Raw genomic sequence first — 19564 nt, 5'->3', positions numbered from 1 at the left:
CTTATCTCTTTCCTGATAATAAGATGATTTATATAGATCATATTGCATACATCGTCTGTTTTCGCTGTTCCATTTGTAAGGCAGACAAGTTTCCCATACGCATGTCTGTAAAGTAAACATTCACGCACGTGTGATGTATTGACATACGAAAAGAAAGAAAAACATTGATCCAAACAAAAATAAAATAATGTGGCAACTCATCGAGTTAAGAATGAGATTGACGGTGGAGCTGTTCTGTATTTGTATCATGCATGAATAGAGCTGTGTCTTGTATGCTTTGTAAGGAATCGGATAGAATTAGCTCAGCATGAATGTAGCATGTCTGGTCGAGTATGGCTATGGCTTTCCGCCAGAGTAGGTCTACATAATGAAACAAAACACACACATGGAGACAGAGAAACAAAGGCAATCACGCGAATCACGATCCTAAACTGGTTTTATCTGGAATTTACAAGCTGTGGTAAACTTTTCAATTTGGAAATCCATTTGATTTAAGGCCCATACCATGATTTATCCAAGCATTTTACAAGTTAGGAATGGGCTTGTTGTCATTTTCCCGGAAATAATGAATGCACTGATTCTGATTTTTTTTTTCAGAAGCGCAATTAATATCTCGTTATTCTGATCCTAAACGTCCGTAACTGTCAACCTATATGTTTTCTATGTATCTGCGTAATTATGAGCAGGACGATGTGTTCCTCTCACTCTAAATAAGACGTCCACCATTTCCTTATCTGCCAACAAACAAAACAACAACAAACAACAAACATCAATACGATTATTGATGCGTTGTTTGCTTGAAGTGTTACTGTTGTTGCCTCATTTTTACTGTATAAGTGTATGACTCTGTCATAAAACCTCCCGATGAGAAATTAATGTGACTATAATAATTGACGATTATAATTTTTACATGCCTTAAGCACCAGGGCTCATATTAATTCTATCCATCACAATTAGGGGATTCTAAAGAGCGATCAAGGAGAAACTCGTGTGTTGAATGCCGCATCTCTATAATAGGCAAATATAAGCCCTGAATTAGGAAGATTGTTATTAATCTTTTATATGGACATAAAATGATATCCGAGTTGTCGGGAAGTCTACTGTAGGATCGGGGAAATTTCGGCCAGCCCTGCAGCACTAATTTTTCCGGAAAGAGTTCGGGGATTTCGTTCATTTTGATAGTGGATGGCATGATCTAATTTTACGATAGCAATGGTCATCCCAACACTATGTGCGTCAACTTGAGACAACAACAAAGGAAGGGGTGATCTCTTTCGGAGGTACTTTGGTGTCTACACAGCCTCAGGGTTTTTTCTTTACTCTATTACGTTTCCTTTAACTGAGACTAACCGGATGACCTCATTTTTACCCCTTGGTCATTGTACCGAGTCCATGAACGTGACCTGAGCCGCGGGTGGGGTATCGTGAGAAGACCTGATGGGGCGGGTGTGAAATTAGTTCTCGTGCAGATGTAAAAAACGACCTCGGCAATGTGGGTCAGTTGCGTCAGGCCTCGGTGCCTTGATTTACTTCTCTTTCATTGAGGGCGACCAGGTCATCCTGTGTGCGCGGGGAGGGGGGAGATCTTGAGAGGCTATGGGACATTCATCGCGGCCTAAAAAAAAAATCCGCGTTATGTCTGACCTGACTGCGATCTTGTTTTGACGACGATATCATATTAAAAAAAAAAAAAACACACACACACACGGGGGGGGGGGGGGGAGGAGGGAACTGAAGTGTATCACGGTTGATATGCTCCCGCTCGCTTCTATCGCCACGTGGTCGGTGAAAATGAGTGAGGGGATAAAGGCAATTTGGAGGTATTATTGCAGGAAGTTCTACGTCACAATACGTTGGCCCGGTCAAGGACAGGGATGCATACTACTACTAAAAAAAACTGGGTATTTTTCAGTGTATTTTTTTTATTTTTAATCGGGACTGCAGACCACTATGAGTGCATTTGGTACACGAAGACAAATATCATATTGACCTAAGCGTCATGTTCTTTGACAGCAATTTTAGTAACGTGTGGCTCACCTCCAATGAACTTTCTGCTTAATTCGGTTTCAGATGTCGCTAACACCAACTCTCCTTAATTCCTTTCATTTAGTTGCAAACATATTCATTCATTCATTTCATTCATTTATTTTTTTTTTTTCAATTTCCAACAGACATATATAAATAATTTACAGAAATTAAATACATGAATAACATCGCAATACAACACATAAACACAATACAAACATAAGCAATACATTAAAAAAATGATAGGTTACAAGCAGTGCTTGTAGGGTGCATTCCCCCACACGTAGACAACAAAATATGATTGGTATACTGTAATACATTAAAAAAACAGAAATATAAAAGAAAATAAGATATGTGTAACGAGAGAGAGAGAGAGAGAGAGAGTGAGTGAGTGTGTGTGTGTGTGTGTGTGAGAGAGAGAGAGAGAAAAAAAAACTTATTACGTGGTGTGAAGATATTGGGCATTGAGAATACGGTGAGCACAAGCACATTTGGAACTTTAAAAAAATGGAAATAACATACCGGATCTTTTTTTTTTCGTTTTTGTTTTCATTGCAATTACCGGAACTTATCCACAGAGAAGAAAGAAGTGAACCGGAGTGGGATGCGGAAGTATATTAAAGACACTGCCGCTCACCCATTACACTTTCCCGGAAAGCAATACACGCCTGAACTTTAAAAAAGAACAATTACAGCAGATCACTATATTTGTGTCAACGAAAACATGTGTCTGCGAGTGTAATAAAGGCTGGACGTATTTTGTCGACAAATGGTTTCTGTTTTATTGTAACTTACTTGAGCTCGTCTCAAATGTCATAGTTACTTTCACTTTCGGACACACACGCACAGATATTTAAGCCGCTATTATTAGCATCATCTTCATCGCTGTGTGTTATGATTATTTAGTCAGGCTACTATATAATTCCATGCATATAAATTTCATATTACACTGTACCTTGAAAGATATCTATATGGTATGTGTTCATGGTTTCCTTTTCCTCTCTCCCTGTGTCTTATATTCTTTTCATTAGGTAATATTGTTTGTGACATCACGTGTAGACCTTCATGCCAGCACGGCAAAATATTCGTTGTTTTTTTTTCTCACTTTATAGCAATTTGTGTATTACTATTATTGTTGTCATTCATGTAGTTATTATCATTATTACTATTATTATCATCATTATTATTATTATTATTATTATTATTATTATTATTATTATTATCAGTATTATTATTATCATTATTATCATTATTATCATTATTATTATTATCATTATTACTACTATTATTATCATTATTATCATTATCATCATCATCATCATCATTATTATGTTATCATGCCTACTACTGCCATCATCATCAATACAGGATATCGTCAACCATGCGTGAGATCGTGTGCAGGTATAGTATAACAGAATGTAGATGTCCGTTTCAGTACAATAACTCACCTGTTTTCTGACAAATACAGTGGGTCTTCGCAGCTGGTGCAATGCTCTGGATGGCCCAGGCAAGTTTTGCAATTTTCACCACATGCTTCGCAGGTCCTAGAACTGTCGTCGCCGTATTTTCCGGGACCACACTCTGCGGTACATCGCCCGGTGTCAGTGGACATGTAGGGACGGTCGTCCGGACAGTGTGACGCAGCGCCGGCGGTCCGTCTAGCGACTATACAAAATAATCAATAAAAACATTTACAAAGGCTTCCACATTGGTCTTTTAAATCATCTTACAATGAATATTTAGTTTTGCACCTAATCCTAGCAAACGTAAGAAACGTTTCCAGCTTATATAGTGCATTATTTTTTTATGTTAATTTGTTACATCAATGATGCTTGCACGTATGATACATTGTTATAAATCATCTTCTAATATCGCATCAGAAATAACACCTACACATTCATGAGGGCACAAACTCACGACTATTTGTCATTCATGAGGGACTCAAATCTGAGCTTTTCCATTTAGACGAGGAACAAGAATCTTCGTTTCAGTTTCTTCGAAGGCCGAGCTGCCTATCTCGACATAATTACACCTGCTAAATATGGCTCCACATATCAGCCGTAGATGTAAACATTCTACAGAGGTGAGCTACTTTTCAATGTAGTATGCGGCAAGCGCATGATGATGAGCTTTTATTTATGTACTTCATGGCAGCCCCACCCCGCTTCCAAATTACGCAGGTAACTGACGTATGTAGTTGCCATGACAACACTGCCACCCACTCTAGAGCTGTAAAGACTGAACATGATTTACCACTCGTGGGAATCAACATACGCAGCTATACGTAGGCCTATCCAAATAAGAACAGAAAAATAAAACAGCAATCTCACTCGGCGGAAATGTGATAAAAATGGCGAGGTCTTGTTACATTATGGACATTACAGATAGTACGGACATAGATGCTATAAAAGTTCCATATGTATCGCAGACAACAGGTGACTTTTCACGCAGAGGTTCTGAAGTACATCGATTATAATATCATGCATAATGCGGACTACACTAGAAGGCTACGTCTGTGTGATACAGTCATGTGCAATAAAATCCCGTCGCACATTCCCACAAGTTACACACAATACACACTCACACATCCATGAAAATATTGTACATTCCATCTTTAAAAAAACAACAACAAACTTGCTCCAATTAAATTTAATTGAAACTTCATTATAAAAAACAGCAACAAAACCTTCTTTGAACTGCAGAGGGCTAATAATTAAGAACAAGGTGGCGTGTGCTCAATTTCTTGTGCCTCGATCGCCTGCATAGCCGCCTCTTCATTCCCGCATTTTTCCTCTCCCTCCGACTGTGACGCATGGGCTTTGGCCACGTGCCAAGACAGTAAACCGACCAGTGGAGAGATTGTAGGGAGGGTGGGGGACTTGAGGTATTCGGGAAAAAGCTGTGTGGGTCGTATCCACCTTTGACGCCAAATTCGGTTGCGCGAAAACAATATAAGGGCGGAAACTCCTGGCTAGTTTCTGGAATGTCTCGCTTTGTTTAAAACAATGGCGCTTGCCGGATAAATTTTAACCCAAGCTTTCCTTATGAATAATCATTCGCAGAGAGATGATATCAAATATAAATACATAAATACATGCATTGCAAAACAGGGAACGCAAATTATAAACCAGCAATACTAACAGTGACATTACGGTATCGAGAATAAACCGTATGTGTTACATTTTGATATCATTGATGTTACGGTGATTTTAATTATTGCAATTATCATTCATATCATTATCATTATAATCATTTTTTGTAATTATTACTATTCTGCCAATGATGACTTGCGATGTGTTCAGCCAAGAATAATGGTATGGTAGAATGTAAAAAAAAAACACCCCAAAACAAAGCAAAACAAACACCTTAAATGAAATAAAACCAACAGTATTTTAATCTGAGTGCTAATTGCGGTCGAGCCATATTCATATTCATCGAAGCAATTAAAGCACGCTTTGAATGTCACCTTGACGCATTACCAGAAGCCTCTATAAACGATGGCTATAAAAACGACAATGAGAGAAAAACATTGTTTTGGCTGTTTGAGATGATAATCTTTACGAAAGCTATAAAGCTAAACTCATTTTCTATCAAACGTGGTTTGAACATCTTGCTTTGCTGTTCATACAAGACACTCTGACGTAAAATGGTTGATATGGCAACCTTTCTGCCTTCTCCTCCGTTACTACCCAAGTCTTTCAAGCACAAAACAACTAAGGAGGTTAACGGTAACCTCTCTGTTTTCTTGTCACAAAAAAAAGAAAAAAACACACACTACAAAGCATTTCCAACATGAAAGAACTGCATGACTTTTCTTGTACTTTTTACTCCCGGTCAAGTCTACTCCATTTGCTTAATTCTGCATGTTTAGTGCACTATTAAAAAAACATACTAGCTGATGATGATAAGCGGGAATTCGAACATAACAAAGTGCTGGATTTTAAGAGGTTTGACACGATATTGCCGGGGGGGGGGGGGGGGGGGGTCGCAAGTCTCGGAATGTATATCCTCTCAGAAAATGCACTTTTACTTTACCATCTGTTTTAACTAGTTGAAGTGACTCTCAGAACCGCATTTGATGCATGAGGGACGCGCATTTTGACAGGGAGAAGCATACTAGTATATCGGTGACATGCATGATCTAATAATTTGGGTATCGGATGAAATACTGTCAAACAAAGGTAAGCACGAGAGACGCATAAATCACTACTTCTCATAGATTGCAAAGCATAATCTGTATTGAAACATGGAGTAGCTCCATGATTGAAACGACTTGTATAGTGTGTACATGTATATGCCATGACGGTATAAAATCTGCATGTGTGTGTGTGTGTGTGTGAGTGTGTGTGCTTTCATTTGTATATCTCGTAGGATTAAGCATGAATTTTTCAGTTGATTACGTTGATTTTGTTGAATGTTTGTATTCGTTTCATTGTGAAAACGATATTGACATCAAACGGAATTCCAATAAAAATATTATTCAAAAATCGTGTGTGCCGTGTGTGTTGCGTGAAAGAGAGAAAGAAGGAATGGGAGAGCGTGTAGGTGGGCGTTGCGTGAGTCTTGGTGGTGTGTGTGTGTGTGTGTGTGTGTGTGTGTGTGTGTGTGTGTGTGTGTGATAAAATGATGCAATTTATTCCCGCGCGCTGCAGCGTGCTCAGGCTCAAATCGCTACGACCGTGTTGTCCGTAGCGCGGCGCGTTCGTGGAAGTAGGCGCGGGAAAATAAGACGGTGCGGGAGAGGATATCGAACAAAACAAAACAAAACAAAGCCCAAGTTCCTCGTCCAAATATGGCATGTCTGTTCGCCGCGCCGTGTTCGTGGTCACCGAAAATTCGCGCGCACGCAGCCACGCAACGGCTTACGCGGGCTGTCGCTATTGTTTGTATACAAACTCGTCCTTCATACTCTCAAAGTCACACTCGGGACAAAATACTAAACTGGTCGCATATCCCGGGGTGCGAAAATGACCATGCATACAAAGAGACAATGTGGTGGGTTCTGTGATTTTCATAATGTTGAACGATCACTACTGATCAGTCAATAATGGCCCGACATTGAATAAAAATGGCGTATCAAAACAACATTTTTTTTTCACGCAATTCACATTAAATACGATGCCAACACTCCCCAACATTTTACACTCGAATAACAATAATGGCACTTATTAATCATGCAAGTGACAAGGTAAATATAAGCATTAAATGAATAAACCCCAATGGACTCTCTCTGAGCACTGTTTTGTTACTCAATTCATAAATTTGTCATTTTTGGAAAGAGCTGACACGTCAGGATATCTCTAAGTCTAACTCTACAGAATAATTTGATGAAGACGGCAACTTACCACCACCGTGCGTCAAACTGACGCTGCAGAAAACGAAAACTGCTGCTAGGGCAAGACGACACATGGCGGACGGATGAGACCGCGTGGCGATTAACTATCCAATTTTTCGTTGAATTCAAGGTGATTTCGTACCGATATACGAACAGACCTAATTGTATTAGTTGAAGAAAATACATTAAAATATGATTAGCTGATGTCATCATTAGAACGGAAACTTATGCTCTCTGATTTATCTTTAATTGCTCTCACTCGTTCGGTGAGAAATCGATCAATGCTAACAAAAACATGATAGCATGTTCTTTGCATATTTCTGGTGAACAGTATACTTTGTAATACAAAAATTATCAGGTTGTTTTTTGGGCGAAAGGGAAAGAAGGCTCTTTGGAATAAAAAAGAAGTACATGTCTACAGCTTTGAAATAACATCAGAAATGATTTTGTGACAAATTTCAAACGGTTTAATTATCAATTTTCCTCTTGGCTGTGTAGCATTCTATAAACAGTCTTCTACTTTACTGAATATGACTTACCTGATATCTCAAATCGTCCAATCCCTCGACGGGCTCAGGTCTGAAATTTCAGTTATCACAACAAATATTGTCCGCCAGCTCAGAAACAAACGGTCGAAAGTTTACGTGGCGACGGTTCGATGAAATATTTTTCGCACAAAATATTATCGCTTTTTGTCTCGTGAATCAAGTGTAAAATGCCAGCACTGACAAAACAGTGGGTTTCACCGATCAAAAACAGAACTCCATACTTCGCATTTGGACGTGTAAGTAGTCTGCAAAATCGCTGTACGTCTGCTCTTGTCGGTGTAGGACTTTGTCTATAATGGCTTTGTACCCGGCGAATCGATGATGCCGGTAAAATGCCTCGTGGCTGCACACATGCGGTTATGTCTTCGTGTGTACTTTTTGTGTACACACGAGTACTAGTAACGTTAGTAGGTGCGGCTTTTCACTGGGAGCCGTACTACGATTTGTTGTTGTTTACACGGACTCCATTGACTGCGCGAATAGACTCCGCCCATTTCGATTCACTAGCATGCGCGCGCATAGGCGATACCATATCAAACGAAAAGAGGGAGGATGATATCTTACAAGAGCATGGTATTTTCCTTGTAATTAAGTTCCTTCCATTCCATTACCAGTGCCAACTTGACTATATGATGTAGATGATAGTTTTCATACAAAGTTTATCCCACTGACATACATCTTGACTGGTGCTAAATTTACTCAACTGATGTGGCTACGGCAGCGCCAGAAATGTAACAGTCCATTCATTAGAACGCTGAATAAACTCACTGCTTGGGGCGCGGACGTCGATCAGAATGATGCAATATTCTTATGTTTCACGTCTGGCTGGGCTGACTGCATTTTGCAGAACCTTCTCTAGATACAGGGGTATCAGCATTTATTATCATGAGTGGATAACATTTTGTCACTAATGAAAATGACATTTTCATCACACAAATGCAGACGTCAATGCGATCTTTTACCTGTTCTTCCAAAGGAGACGCGGGTCTATTCCAATTCAACTCCAATCATTAATCCCTGAAGTAGACGGTCGGGTAAAAAAAGTTTGTCGACCTCCATCCAGCCACGCATAATAGGGGCATGTCTGCGGGTACCGGGCAGAGCGTGTACTACAGTTGTGTAGTATTATAATTATATGTATACTACATCTCTGATTCGGCGAAACGGAGAGTAGGCTATACGTCCGGGAAGTGAATTCTCGAGATATCGTTTTACAATTACATAAGCAAAACGTGGGGCCCATGGCGTTTTCCAACAGTATGGGCCATCCCCAACATACTGAGGCGAGGTAGGTGTGATAATATAAGTGCATATTTAACACGGACGAAAGCGTCATTTTAACTAATCGAACAATATTTCCTCAAATGAAATTATTGCAAAGTCTTTTCAGTTCTCGGCAATCCTTGGTTTTAGGGAGCTTCTAGTTCTAACTCCAGCACACTACCCTTTACCCAACCCTAAGCTATAACTCTTTTAAGCCCTAAAGCCACCTAAATTTAATCATACTTTTAATTAGCTAACGCAAATTCCATATGGCTGTGCTGAAGTTAAAAACCTAAAATAATCTAGCTACCTAAAACCCAGGATTGCCTAGTTCTCTATATAATTTACTGTATGATGAGAGATTGCATCAGAGAAAACAAATCCATGATGGGCAGAGGTACGCCTTCACAGCGCCTCACACTTCCCCAAGGGAAAAACAAAGCAAACACATATAACATAACCGACCGAGGGTCTTTTCAGGTGTAGAATCCCCCCCCCCCCCCGATACTTAGTATGGCCTTACACATTATGGAAAAAATAATCATTTTGGCTTCAAGCAATTGGAAATTATTTGATTCACACTGCCGAACTATGTTACAATGTCAGTTGTTAATTTGATCTTTTTAGAGTCGAACCTACTTTACGTTGACGCCTGGATGTGAAAAAGAGACCGAATGACGGAACAGAATTAATGAACAGTCGAAGTACCAATATCTAAATTATTGACTGGGAGGATCAACATTTTAGAAAGAAAGGTCGATCAAATACATGACTTAAATACCCGTTGAAGATCAACCTAACACCATGCAAGTTTAATGACACGTTGTAGCTTATGATTTCGATGTGTATAGGCCCTATAGGCTATACAATAGTCATGACCGTCTCCTCTTGCATAATGCTCACTGCTTTGACAGAAATCTACGATGTTAACACCGCATTTTGTTTTTGACTGCAGCAGATATAGCGTCATAAGAAATATACTCTATAGGCTAGTCTATAGATTTTAATATCACAGTGCTAAGGCAGCACTGTCTTGGGTCCCTTGGATGACATGTTGGGTTAACTTTGACATGAATTTAATAAGAAAAGGAAAATAGGCTTCTACAGAGAGCTGCTGTAGTCACAGTATGAATTTACTTTCACTCTCTAAGGCTGTGTTCACATAGAAGTATACTATTCGGGTATTCGGGGCTCGTTTTCGAGGGCACGCGAATAGCTTGAATCGAACCAGGGGCGGATCCAGGAATTCCGTAAAGAGGGGACGCGTTTACAAAATTGAATGGGGGCGCACGCACCCCTCCCCCATTTTTTCTTTTTATTTCTTTTGTTTCAACAAAAAAATAAAGGGGGGGGGCGTGCGCCGGTTGCGGTCCTCCCTGTATCCGCCCCTGCGAACGATAGGATTTCCTCACACCGGTTCACATAAGAGGGCACTATTCGAAAGTACCGAATAGCTGTGAATAGTATAGCAAAGTGGGAATCGAGCTTGTTCGATTTTCTTGCAGCGTATACCGTCTCTCGTTTATGAAAAAATGACAATTTTGGTCTGCATTTGCCCTTTTACAAAAATAAGCATGTAGACCGACATTCTGATGCAGTTTAGAATTGTTAATAAGATTTGCTGGGATGTAGGAGGAAGAAATCCTCACTGCATGGGATGGTGAGTTGACGGTGCGGGTGATGGTGTACTCGGTGCCCGAATAGCGAATAGCGAATAGCGAATACTTCTATGTGAACGCAGCCTTAGGCTGCGTTCACATAGAAGTATTCGGTATTCGGTATTCGGTATTCGCTATTCGCTATTCGCTATTCGGGCACCGAATACACCATCACCCGCCCCGTCAACTCACCATCCCATGCAGTGAGGATTTCTTCCTCCTACATCGCAGCAAATCTTATTAACAATTTCTAAACTGCATCAGAATGTCAGTCTACATGCTTATTTTTGCTAAAGGGCAAATCCAGACCAAAAGTGTCATTATTTCATAAACGAGAGACGGTATACGCTGCAAGAAAATCGAACAAGCTCGATTCCCACTTTGCTATACTTTTCGCAGCTATTCGTACTTTCGAATAGTGCCCTCTTATGTGAACCGGTGTGAGGAAATCCTATCGTTCGATTCAAGCTATTCGCGTGCCCTCGAAAAACGAGCCCGAATACCCAAATAGTATACTTCTATGTGAACGCAGCCTTAGGGAGTGGCTATACGCAGTATGACATCGTTTTTACAGAATGCCCCAGCCACGGACCATGTCTTACAGTTAGGATCCTCCAACATAGTGTTTATCTTATTTCCCTCAAAAGACCTCCCAATCGAAGAGTTATAGCTATAAATATATCCTTGGTTTCGTTTTAGGTCCCCATTTGCGGTTTTTCTTTGTCATAATGTATAAGTTTACATACAGATACGTTCACATAAAGACACATTCACAAAATGCACAATGTTATATGGAGTCGTGACGTCAGTTCGTGCGATTCTCGAACACAAGGAAAGTCTGGTTCTCCCTTAAAACATTTGTTAAGTAATCAGCTTACTTGCTCGACGCCTTCAGTGAGTAGATCTGTGCTGACTGGCGCCCTTGATAAGATGGTCATCGGTGATTAGGGCCTATATCCATCGGAAATACAGCTTTTCTCGTAAAAGTGACGCGAAAACCGCATCCACTATAAAAGGCAAGCGGGGTCAAACTGCATGACATGACAAAAGGGGTGAGAGGTGTGCCCGCAAGTGTCCATACTATGGACTTATGAATGGTTAAAAAATGCGATGATTACGTAACAATGAGATGGATTCCTCACATATCAGCGGCTGATGACTTCACAATTTTCTTCTTTCAAACCAAAGGACAGTTATCAGTCGCACGTCTTTTTCCAGCGAGTTCAGACAAAATATGATAAGAATGTTCCCTAACATTGTCGCAAATCCATTAAAAGAAAGACCAAACGTTGATGACTTAGAAGCATGTGTATAGTAAAATTGTATCTAACGGATTATAAAAACAAGCATACGCCGTTTTGAAATCATACTTAGCCCAGGCCTATCTAGATATCTATTTAGAAAAAAAAAAAATCACAATATCAATACACCTATCACTGCCTTTATAGGCCTATATTGCGGAACTTAACTTTTGTTTTCAGAACTATGTCTATACTGCGTCATAATAATGGGGAAATGGCGAATGATAAATCCGTTCGCTCAGAATTTTCCATACTTTCTTTGAATGTACGATCATCTTTGAATACAATCTTTTCTCGTTTTAGCAAAATAAAAAGGACATTACGGTAATATTACAAGGACCATGCCGCTCATATTTCTATTTTCTTTTCAGACCGGAAATATTAATGTACCTATTATGTTTCAGGTGATTAAATAACTAGGACAACAGATGCGATATCAATCGTCTCCAATAGTCACGTCTCCGGAAGTATTTTTCACTCGTATAACTGCCAATGATGATTTTACAGATGCTTCAGCCTGTGGACCCATTGCACAGTCGCCGTTGCTAATTCCAATCAAACATTTTCTTTGCCAGGATATACCGACAAGACATCATAGGTTTCCTTTAACAGGCATGATATCAGCTGATGATGTATGCAAATACAAATTCTCATGCGAGTCCCCGACAACACGCACCCCAATTAACCAGTGTGTTGAGCTATAATTATGTTTCACCTGTTCCCAACAAACATGGAATCTGATTTGCATAATGAGTTACAGAAATTGCCAATCGAATGAGAATAGGTTGTACACATTACATGTAATGTGTACAACCTATTTTGTCATAGATATATGCAAAAATACTAATAAGAACATGATGAGAAATTGGTCTATGTATACTCGTACAGTGAGTGACCTCTAGCAAAAGGCCGATTCTGTTATAATGTATTCAAATGTTATGCATGCTTTGTTCACAAAGCTTGCCATACCCATTAGCGACGACGACTGATGAATGATAAGTGAATTCCTGCCGATGGAACTTCACCGGAGGTAACAGGTGTATCAAATGGTTCGTTCCTATTAATCGGCTGTTTAGGAAAATACACATCCATTGACATTATGTGAATTGTAATGCAATACAGAAATGGTCTATGTCTCATTCATGCGGCATCTTGCGATTATAGAAACTGCAGCAATGTTCTGATGATTGTTCCTACTTTTTTTTACTGTCTCTGTTTTAAACCAAAACTGGATGACGTCTACAAGAATTTACAAAATATTCCGTTGTAAAAAAAAAAGAGAGAGATAGTGTGAGAGAGAGACTCAGAAAAACGTGCGACTATTTTTCCCATCTGCTGATGCAAAATATACACACTGAATGAACTCTGAAATTCTACAAGGAAAAAAAAAGAAAAATGAAGGAAATAACCTGAAAACTCGTCAAGATATGCAATGAACTGAGAGAATTATCGAGAAAATGTGATGTATACTAAGGGTGATGACATAATAGAAAGAGCATAGGTAAAATTCGACTGTACCATGCATGGTCAGGGAATGCATAACCAGCAAAATGCGCACTGTCATAAATTCTACTTACATGCACCTTGGATCGAAAATTTGAATAAGTTCTTCTATAGTATACACGTTTGCATAAAAATGATTCCGTCCCTGCATCTATACGCAGAAGGTTTATCTCCATAAAAACCAAAACAAAATCACCATGCCAAATATAGCAACAGACAAGGCAAACAAAGAACTGGATATGCCAAGCGTATTGTGAAAAAATTCCATCACTGCACCAGAACGGCATTCGTTTGCAAAAGATATTCATCCCCTGAACCAATTACATGCACTTTGTCTCTAAACAGCAATGACTTTACCAAATAGTTCACGAAGCGTAAATAATCGTGGTCGTGCATACCAATGCTATATTTGACAATGGTATTGTGTTTGATATTCTGCATCCCCTCGCTAAACTCCGATTGAAAAACAGTGCACGATAAAACAGACACACCTCAAAAAATAATAAACAAACAAAAAAGACGGCAACCAGAATTCACCATCATGACATTGTTGTTTTGCAGAGGGCAATGACGCGTAATTTACGTTTGATAAAGGCTACCAAAACACAACAATTCTTGGCTTTAGATTATTACTCTTCTGAATCTATGGCAGCACTATCCAAGTTTTGCGTATTTACACCGATATCATTGGGGGAGGGGGAATATCCACATAGATTATGTACTTTGGGGTTTTTTTAGAAGATTTTACTTTGTATATGGCTACATCAATGACTATGTCACTGCAGTCATTGAAGGTTACATAATGTACCAATGGTCACTGAATTCTGAACATCAGTCACAGCTAATTAACCGCAAAATTATTTATGTAATTCATTATAACCATCAGTGGATTTTTTCGTTAAGTCTCCAATCAGAAATTGCATCAGAGTTGCGGACCCGTCCCCCCCCCCTACAAAATAGTAAATGTGAAATGCTAAGACATAATGTGCACATTTTCTGCATATCCCCGAGTATTTCTTTTTTTGTGGATGATTATTCAGTATAATATACCCAATCAATGCCCTTTCACGACAATGAATTCTTTTGCTAAAGGAGTAATAAGAGATAATGAATAACTTTTCTAAAATCAGGTTTCTTGCTACTCCGTATATTCATGAGTTGATTGTGACTACAGTGGTAATGGCAATAAAGGAAAAGTGAGTATACCAAGCGTGCCAAGCAAAACGCTCAACACATGGAAACAGTGAAGAAGCTCATTGACTATGTTGACTGTCTTTTCCCTCCGTCTATACACGGCTGCTGCTGCTGCTGTTCCATCCAAAAATTTCGCTTGAGCTGCATATTCGATTACCATGGTAACTGCTCATTATCCAGCGCAAAATGCAGTTCAGTCTGACATTGATACACATTTTTCTTTTGAAGACAGTATGAAATGTCGGCAAAGCTCATAGAATCGAAGAAGTAGCTTCTATAAATTATGTTAAAAAGGAAAAGGCACATTCTTACGTGGGTACACTTTGAGGGGGGGGGGGGGGGGGAGAGAGGATGTAGAATTGAATGTATGGCATGAAATAGCATAAACTATGTTGCAGTTATTTCCCGTAAGGAGAATTCCATGAAGTGCATCCGGTTTTCGATCAACGTGTACACGAAGTTCAGGATGTCTGGCATTGATCTTCACTATATACTCATATACAGTCTGTGAAAGGTATAGCCCTCACTTACCACCCCCCCCCCCTAAAAAAAGAAAAAAAATGGGATGGACTCTAAGGTCGTTAAGGAGACTTCAAGGTGAGTTTTAGACATTGGCATTTGGACTGTTGGACATCTATTGATTATATTGAATTAGCGACTGTATGGGAAAAAGAGTGTTTTCAAAATTCATGATAAATAAGTTGGCCTGGTAAGCAAGTGCTACTTCAGGAGTGCAATGGAATTACATTGCTACACGCATGTGTGAGCCCACTAGTGTATGTCATCGTCCTTGTTCAGTTTATTATGCGGGTTTTTTTTTTCTTCAGAGTATTGTTTATCAGCTAAGGACCAACATAAATTTCTTAAAGCTGTACATCATGGCACTATCGATTTATTATACCAGGGAGGTGAGACCTCCCTGATTATACTATACCTGATGCGAATATTGGCTTGAATGCCCCTGTAAATGGGATCTCGATGGTCTGAGCAGACGGCTTCTATAAGTGCAAATGTTGCTCTCTCCCTCTCTCTTCCGTTGTCGCTCCATCTGTCTTATATATTCACGAGAAACAAGAAACGCTTTCGACAGCGGACAGTATAGTTAGTCTTCATGATCAATGCCGCAGCCATTTTCAAGCTTTCATTTTCATAAAACATACGCATATAAAGTCTATCTACCATAGTGACGCCATCTATCGTAATGTGCAGATACATGTACTATTATATCGTAATATAGAGTTTTCCCGCTTGGCAATTCCATGATTAGCTCGATATTAATGTCTGTATCAAAATTATTGTCATACACACACCGACTTCGGGAAGGTCATTGTTTATTCATCTTTGTCTTTATCTGTATACTATTGTAATTCAGTTTTTACGAGAGCCTGCAGGCATTTGTTGAACTATACGAACGAGTTGCCTTCTATCAGGAGAAGCAAAATCTGTGGTCGCTGGTAGCGCTTGTGGTCGTCATTGACAGATGGTCGCTAATTCGAGGTTGACTGTGTACATACATACACACACACAAACATAATATTGTATGTGTGTGTCATATATATCGCCGAATGTACTTTCACATACACCTGCTTGTCGTAAAATAATTACATGCACATGGCAATGGTATGCGAAGTTAATCATACTTTCTCTCTTGTATCAAAATCTCTGACCTATTTGTGGAAGGCGAAATGAGTCAATTATTGCAGCACTGTTTCACATCTCTCCTACAGTGCTGCAGTGGCTTCGAAAGCGCTAGCGACGAGATCAATACCGTTATTGTTTTAGTCCCGGAGAGAACAATCCATAGCCGTTTGCATTTCATCGATTTTAGCAGGCCAGCCGAAGAAGTATAAGACCGCCATTATATAAAACGCGTGTAACTGTCTACAAACAGAAAAAAAAATAGAAAGAAAAACTCGACCAACAACAACGACGACCCCTCAAGAAAAAATACCAACAACAACAACAACAACAACAACAACACCACAATAACAACACCCAACCAACGATCAACAAAACAAGTACATGTATACTTATTACACTGGAAAACATGTGTATTCACTGAACGTATACATTTAGTTATATATTTGCTATATAACTTTGAATTGGAGAGTTAACATGCTTGTTTCCTAATTGTTCATAGATCAAAATGCCGCTTCCCGCATCAAGGGATCTAACCGGCGAACGCATTCGAAAGCTTATTTGATCTATAAAGCAAAGTCTCATACATCTCGTCCGTCTTTCAAATATTTTTAAAATATTCAGTAGTAACATTGACTGTTAACGGAAATTATGTGTTAGTCACCTGGTTATGTTATATGATATTTCAGTTTCATATAATGGAGGGTTATTGTCAGGTAGCAATGATTGAGTTTGGACACATTTGCAACTGAAACCTGGAGGGGAAAGCTGTGGAATTTCCCCTAACTATCCAAGCCCCATTGTTCAGGGTCAGAGTCCTTTTCTATATTTACTCGCTGGACTATTTATTTAACAATGCAACTTCCTCGTTAGGAGTAACCGTGAAATACAGTTTCGGGACTTGCGTTTTTCGAACGAACCCGCAACATGATCCAGCAGTCCCATGATATCATATCCATATAGCCATACAGAGTTTGGTCTAGAACCGTTATCCACCCTCTCCTCGAAAAGTACTAAACATGTATACAAACTATCAACTGAATAAATCAAATCATAAATACATAATCAAAATATGTTAACGAAAAACATTAATATAAAAGCGTATTCTATAGTTTACATTCCACCCTAAGCATAATTATTTTGCAAAACATATTTTTTTTTTTTTGTTGAACAGAACATTGTGGTGTGGGAGAAATTGCTTACTTACATGATTGTGTATCCCCCGCCCCATCGCGACCACCAATACCGCAGCAAGAACGAACGAACGAACGAACGGACAAACAAACAAAGAAGCACACACACAAACAAACACACAAAAAAAGCTATAGCGTATACTTAGCATTGTAACTATTCCGGAGAATTTAATGGTTGAGTAACTTCGTGTTAGCATGTGAGCAATTAATGAGAAATTATAAATCAAAATCTCATGTATGCATGATTGTATATCCCGATCAACTTCGCCAGATTTTTTCTTTACTAAACCAGATAACCATGATGGTAGGGAACCAAACTTGAAGCCGTGTCCCTCACTGATTATCTAAACGTTAAGTGATTGAGTGCTTACACATTCGTAGTAAGAAGAAGTTTCCTCTTACAGTCAAAGAGCTATACATTTCCTTGTCGATTTGTCACACTTTTCCATCTGAGTTCCTATAATAACTGCGACGATTCTGGTGCATTTTTAAGCCTAGTAGCATCTCGTAACATCTCGTAACATCAGGTCAGCCTAAAAAGCCTAATAACATAAGCTTGGACATTGTCAGCTGAATACCCTGCTACGTTTCCTCCTTTGGTTGTTTTGTTTGTCGATCTTATTCAGCTGTGTATTATAATCCATTATAATGGATGCGCACTTGACATCCATGACGGACTTTATTATAGCCGTTATAGTTTAGCTATCCGCCACTGCCTATTAAGTAACAGAATGACGACATTCAGAAGTGTGAAAGAAAGTATTTCCCTTACTTGTAAGAATGGACAAGATTACCTGGTTAACTGGTGTTACATCAGGTTGTAAAAGCAACTATTGATACATCGGAGATTTTGTATGGAACAGGCGCAGTATAGAAGAAGAAGAAGAAGAAGAAGAAGAAGAAGAAGAAGAAGAAGAAGAGAGAGAAAGATCCTTGTGTCTGTACGCGATCTCCTTATTAGAACACATCATTCCTAGCTACGAGCACTTAAGCCAAGTAAACAAAAGGCAATGTTTTGGATTTCCGCCTGACCTCACACACTCAAAAGGATCTGACTGTGGAATGCGACTCTCTAAAGAATCGACGAGTCTGTGGTTTCTCAGGTAACGCTCAGGTGAGCCCCCTCCCTTCACCCACCGTCTAGACGCGTCTGTCAGTCTCCCTCACCCTCCGTGTCTCTCCCCTCCCCCTTCTCAGAACCCTCATCTCTCTTTCCTTCCCTCCCTCCCTCCTTCATTCTCCTTTTCGTCACCTTCCTGCTTTCTTCTCCCTTCATTTCGTCTCTCTCTTCTTCCTTTCCTTGTCTGTCCCTTCGCTTCCCTTGCAACCTTTCCTCTTCGCTCTCCTCTCCCACTTCATTCCGCCATCTCTCCCCCCCCCCCATCTCCCTCCTCTCCCTCATCATCTTTCCCCTCTGTACCTCATCTCTCCTCTCCGTCACTCTTTGCCTGTCCTTCGTACTATTCATTGTTCATTCATTTATTTTTCTCTGTTTATCTCTCTATCTATCCACAGTATCTATCTATCTATCTATCTATCTATCTATCTATCTGCTCTCTAATTTCCTGTTTAACGTTTGGTTACGTTTTTTTTTTCCGACTGCTTTTGGCAATGATGCTTTCCGCCACCACCACACTTTTCTTGGAAAGATATGCGTTCCTGTGATTTCCCCGACTTTGTATACCGTTTACTCATTGTTTCTGGCTGACAATAAGAAGGAACCAAAACCAACGTTACATGTAAATTCACAGAAACATCAGTATGGACAAACAAAAATTAAGTTCATGAGAATAAAATAGATCCCTATCAGTTTTGCGTTTCTTATGCTGAAATGTATGTATGTATATACGGTCCTTGTAACTGATCAGTGGGAATGCTGGGGATGATTGTTCAAATTCTTGTGGGA

General features: G+C 39.5%; 1 protein-coding gene across 1 annotated transcript in view; it reads right to left on the bottom strand.

Annotated features, from left to right (window-relative positions):
- LOC139731829 (scavenger receptor cysteine-rich domain-containing protein DMBT1-like) overlaps positions 1-19126 on the bottom strand; it is a 44431-nt gene extending 25305 nt beyond the window's left edge. The window contains exons 1-2 of the mRNA XM_071642705.1: positions 18826-19126; positions 3474-3690 (exon numbers count right to left, since the gene is read on the bottom strand). Of these exons, the coding sequence (XP_071498806.1) occupies positions 3474-3690; positions 18826-19126 (518 nt within the window). The remainder of the gene's footprint in view (positions 1-3473; positions 3691-18825) is intronic.
- Between the last annotated feature and the right edge of the window lie 438 nt (positions 19127-19564).

The sequence above is a fragment of the Diadema antillarum genome, unplaced genomic scaffold (assembly GCF_040938485.1).
Source record: "Diadema antillarum isolate AM-2024a unplaced genomic scaffold, OU_Dant_1.0 seq00000386_RagTag, whole genome shotgun sequence".
Classification (NCBI taxonomy): Eukaryota; Metazoa; Echinodermata; class Echinoidea; order Diadematoida; family Diadematidae; genus Diadema; species Diadema antillarum.
This window is presented reverse-complemented; position numbering and strand designations above follow the sequence as displayed.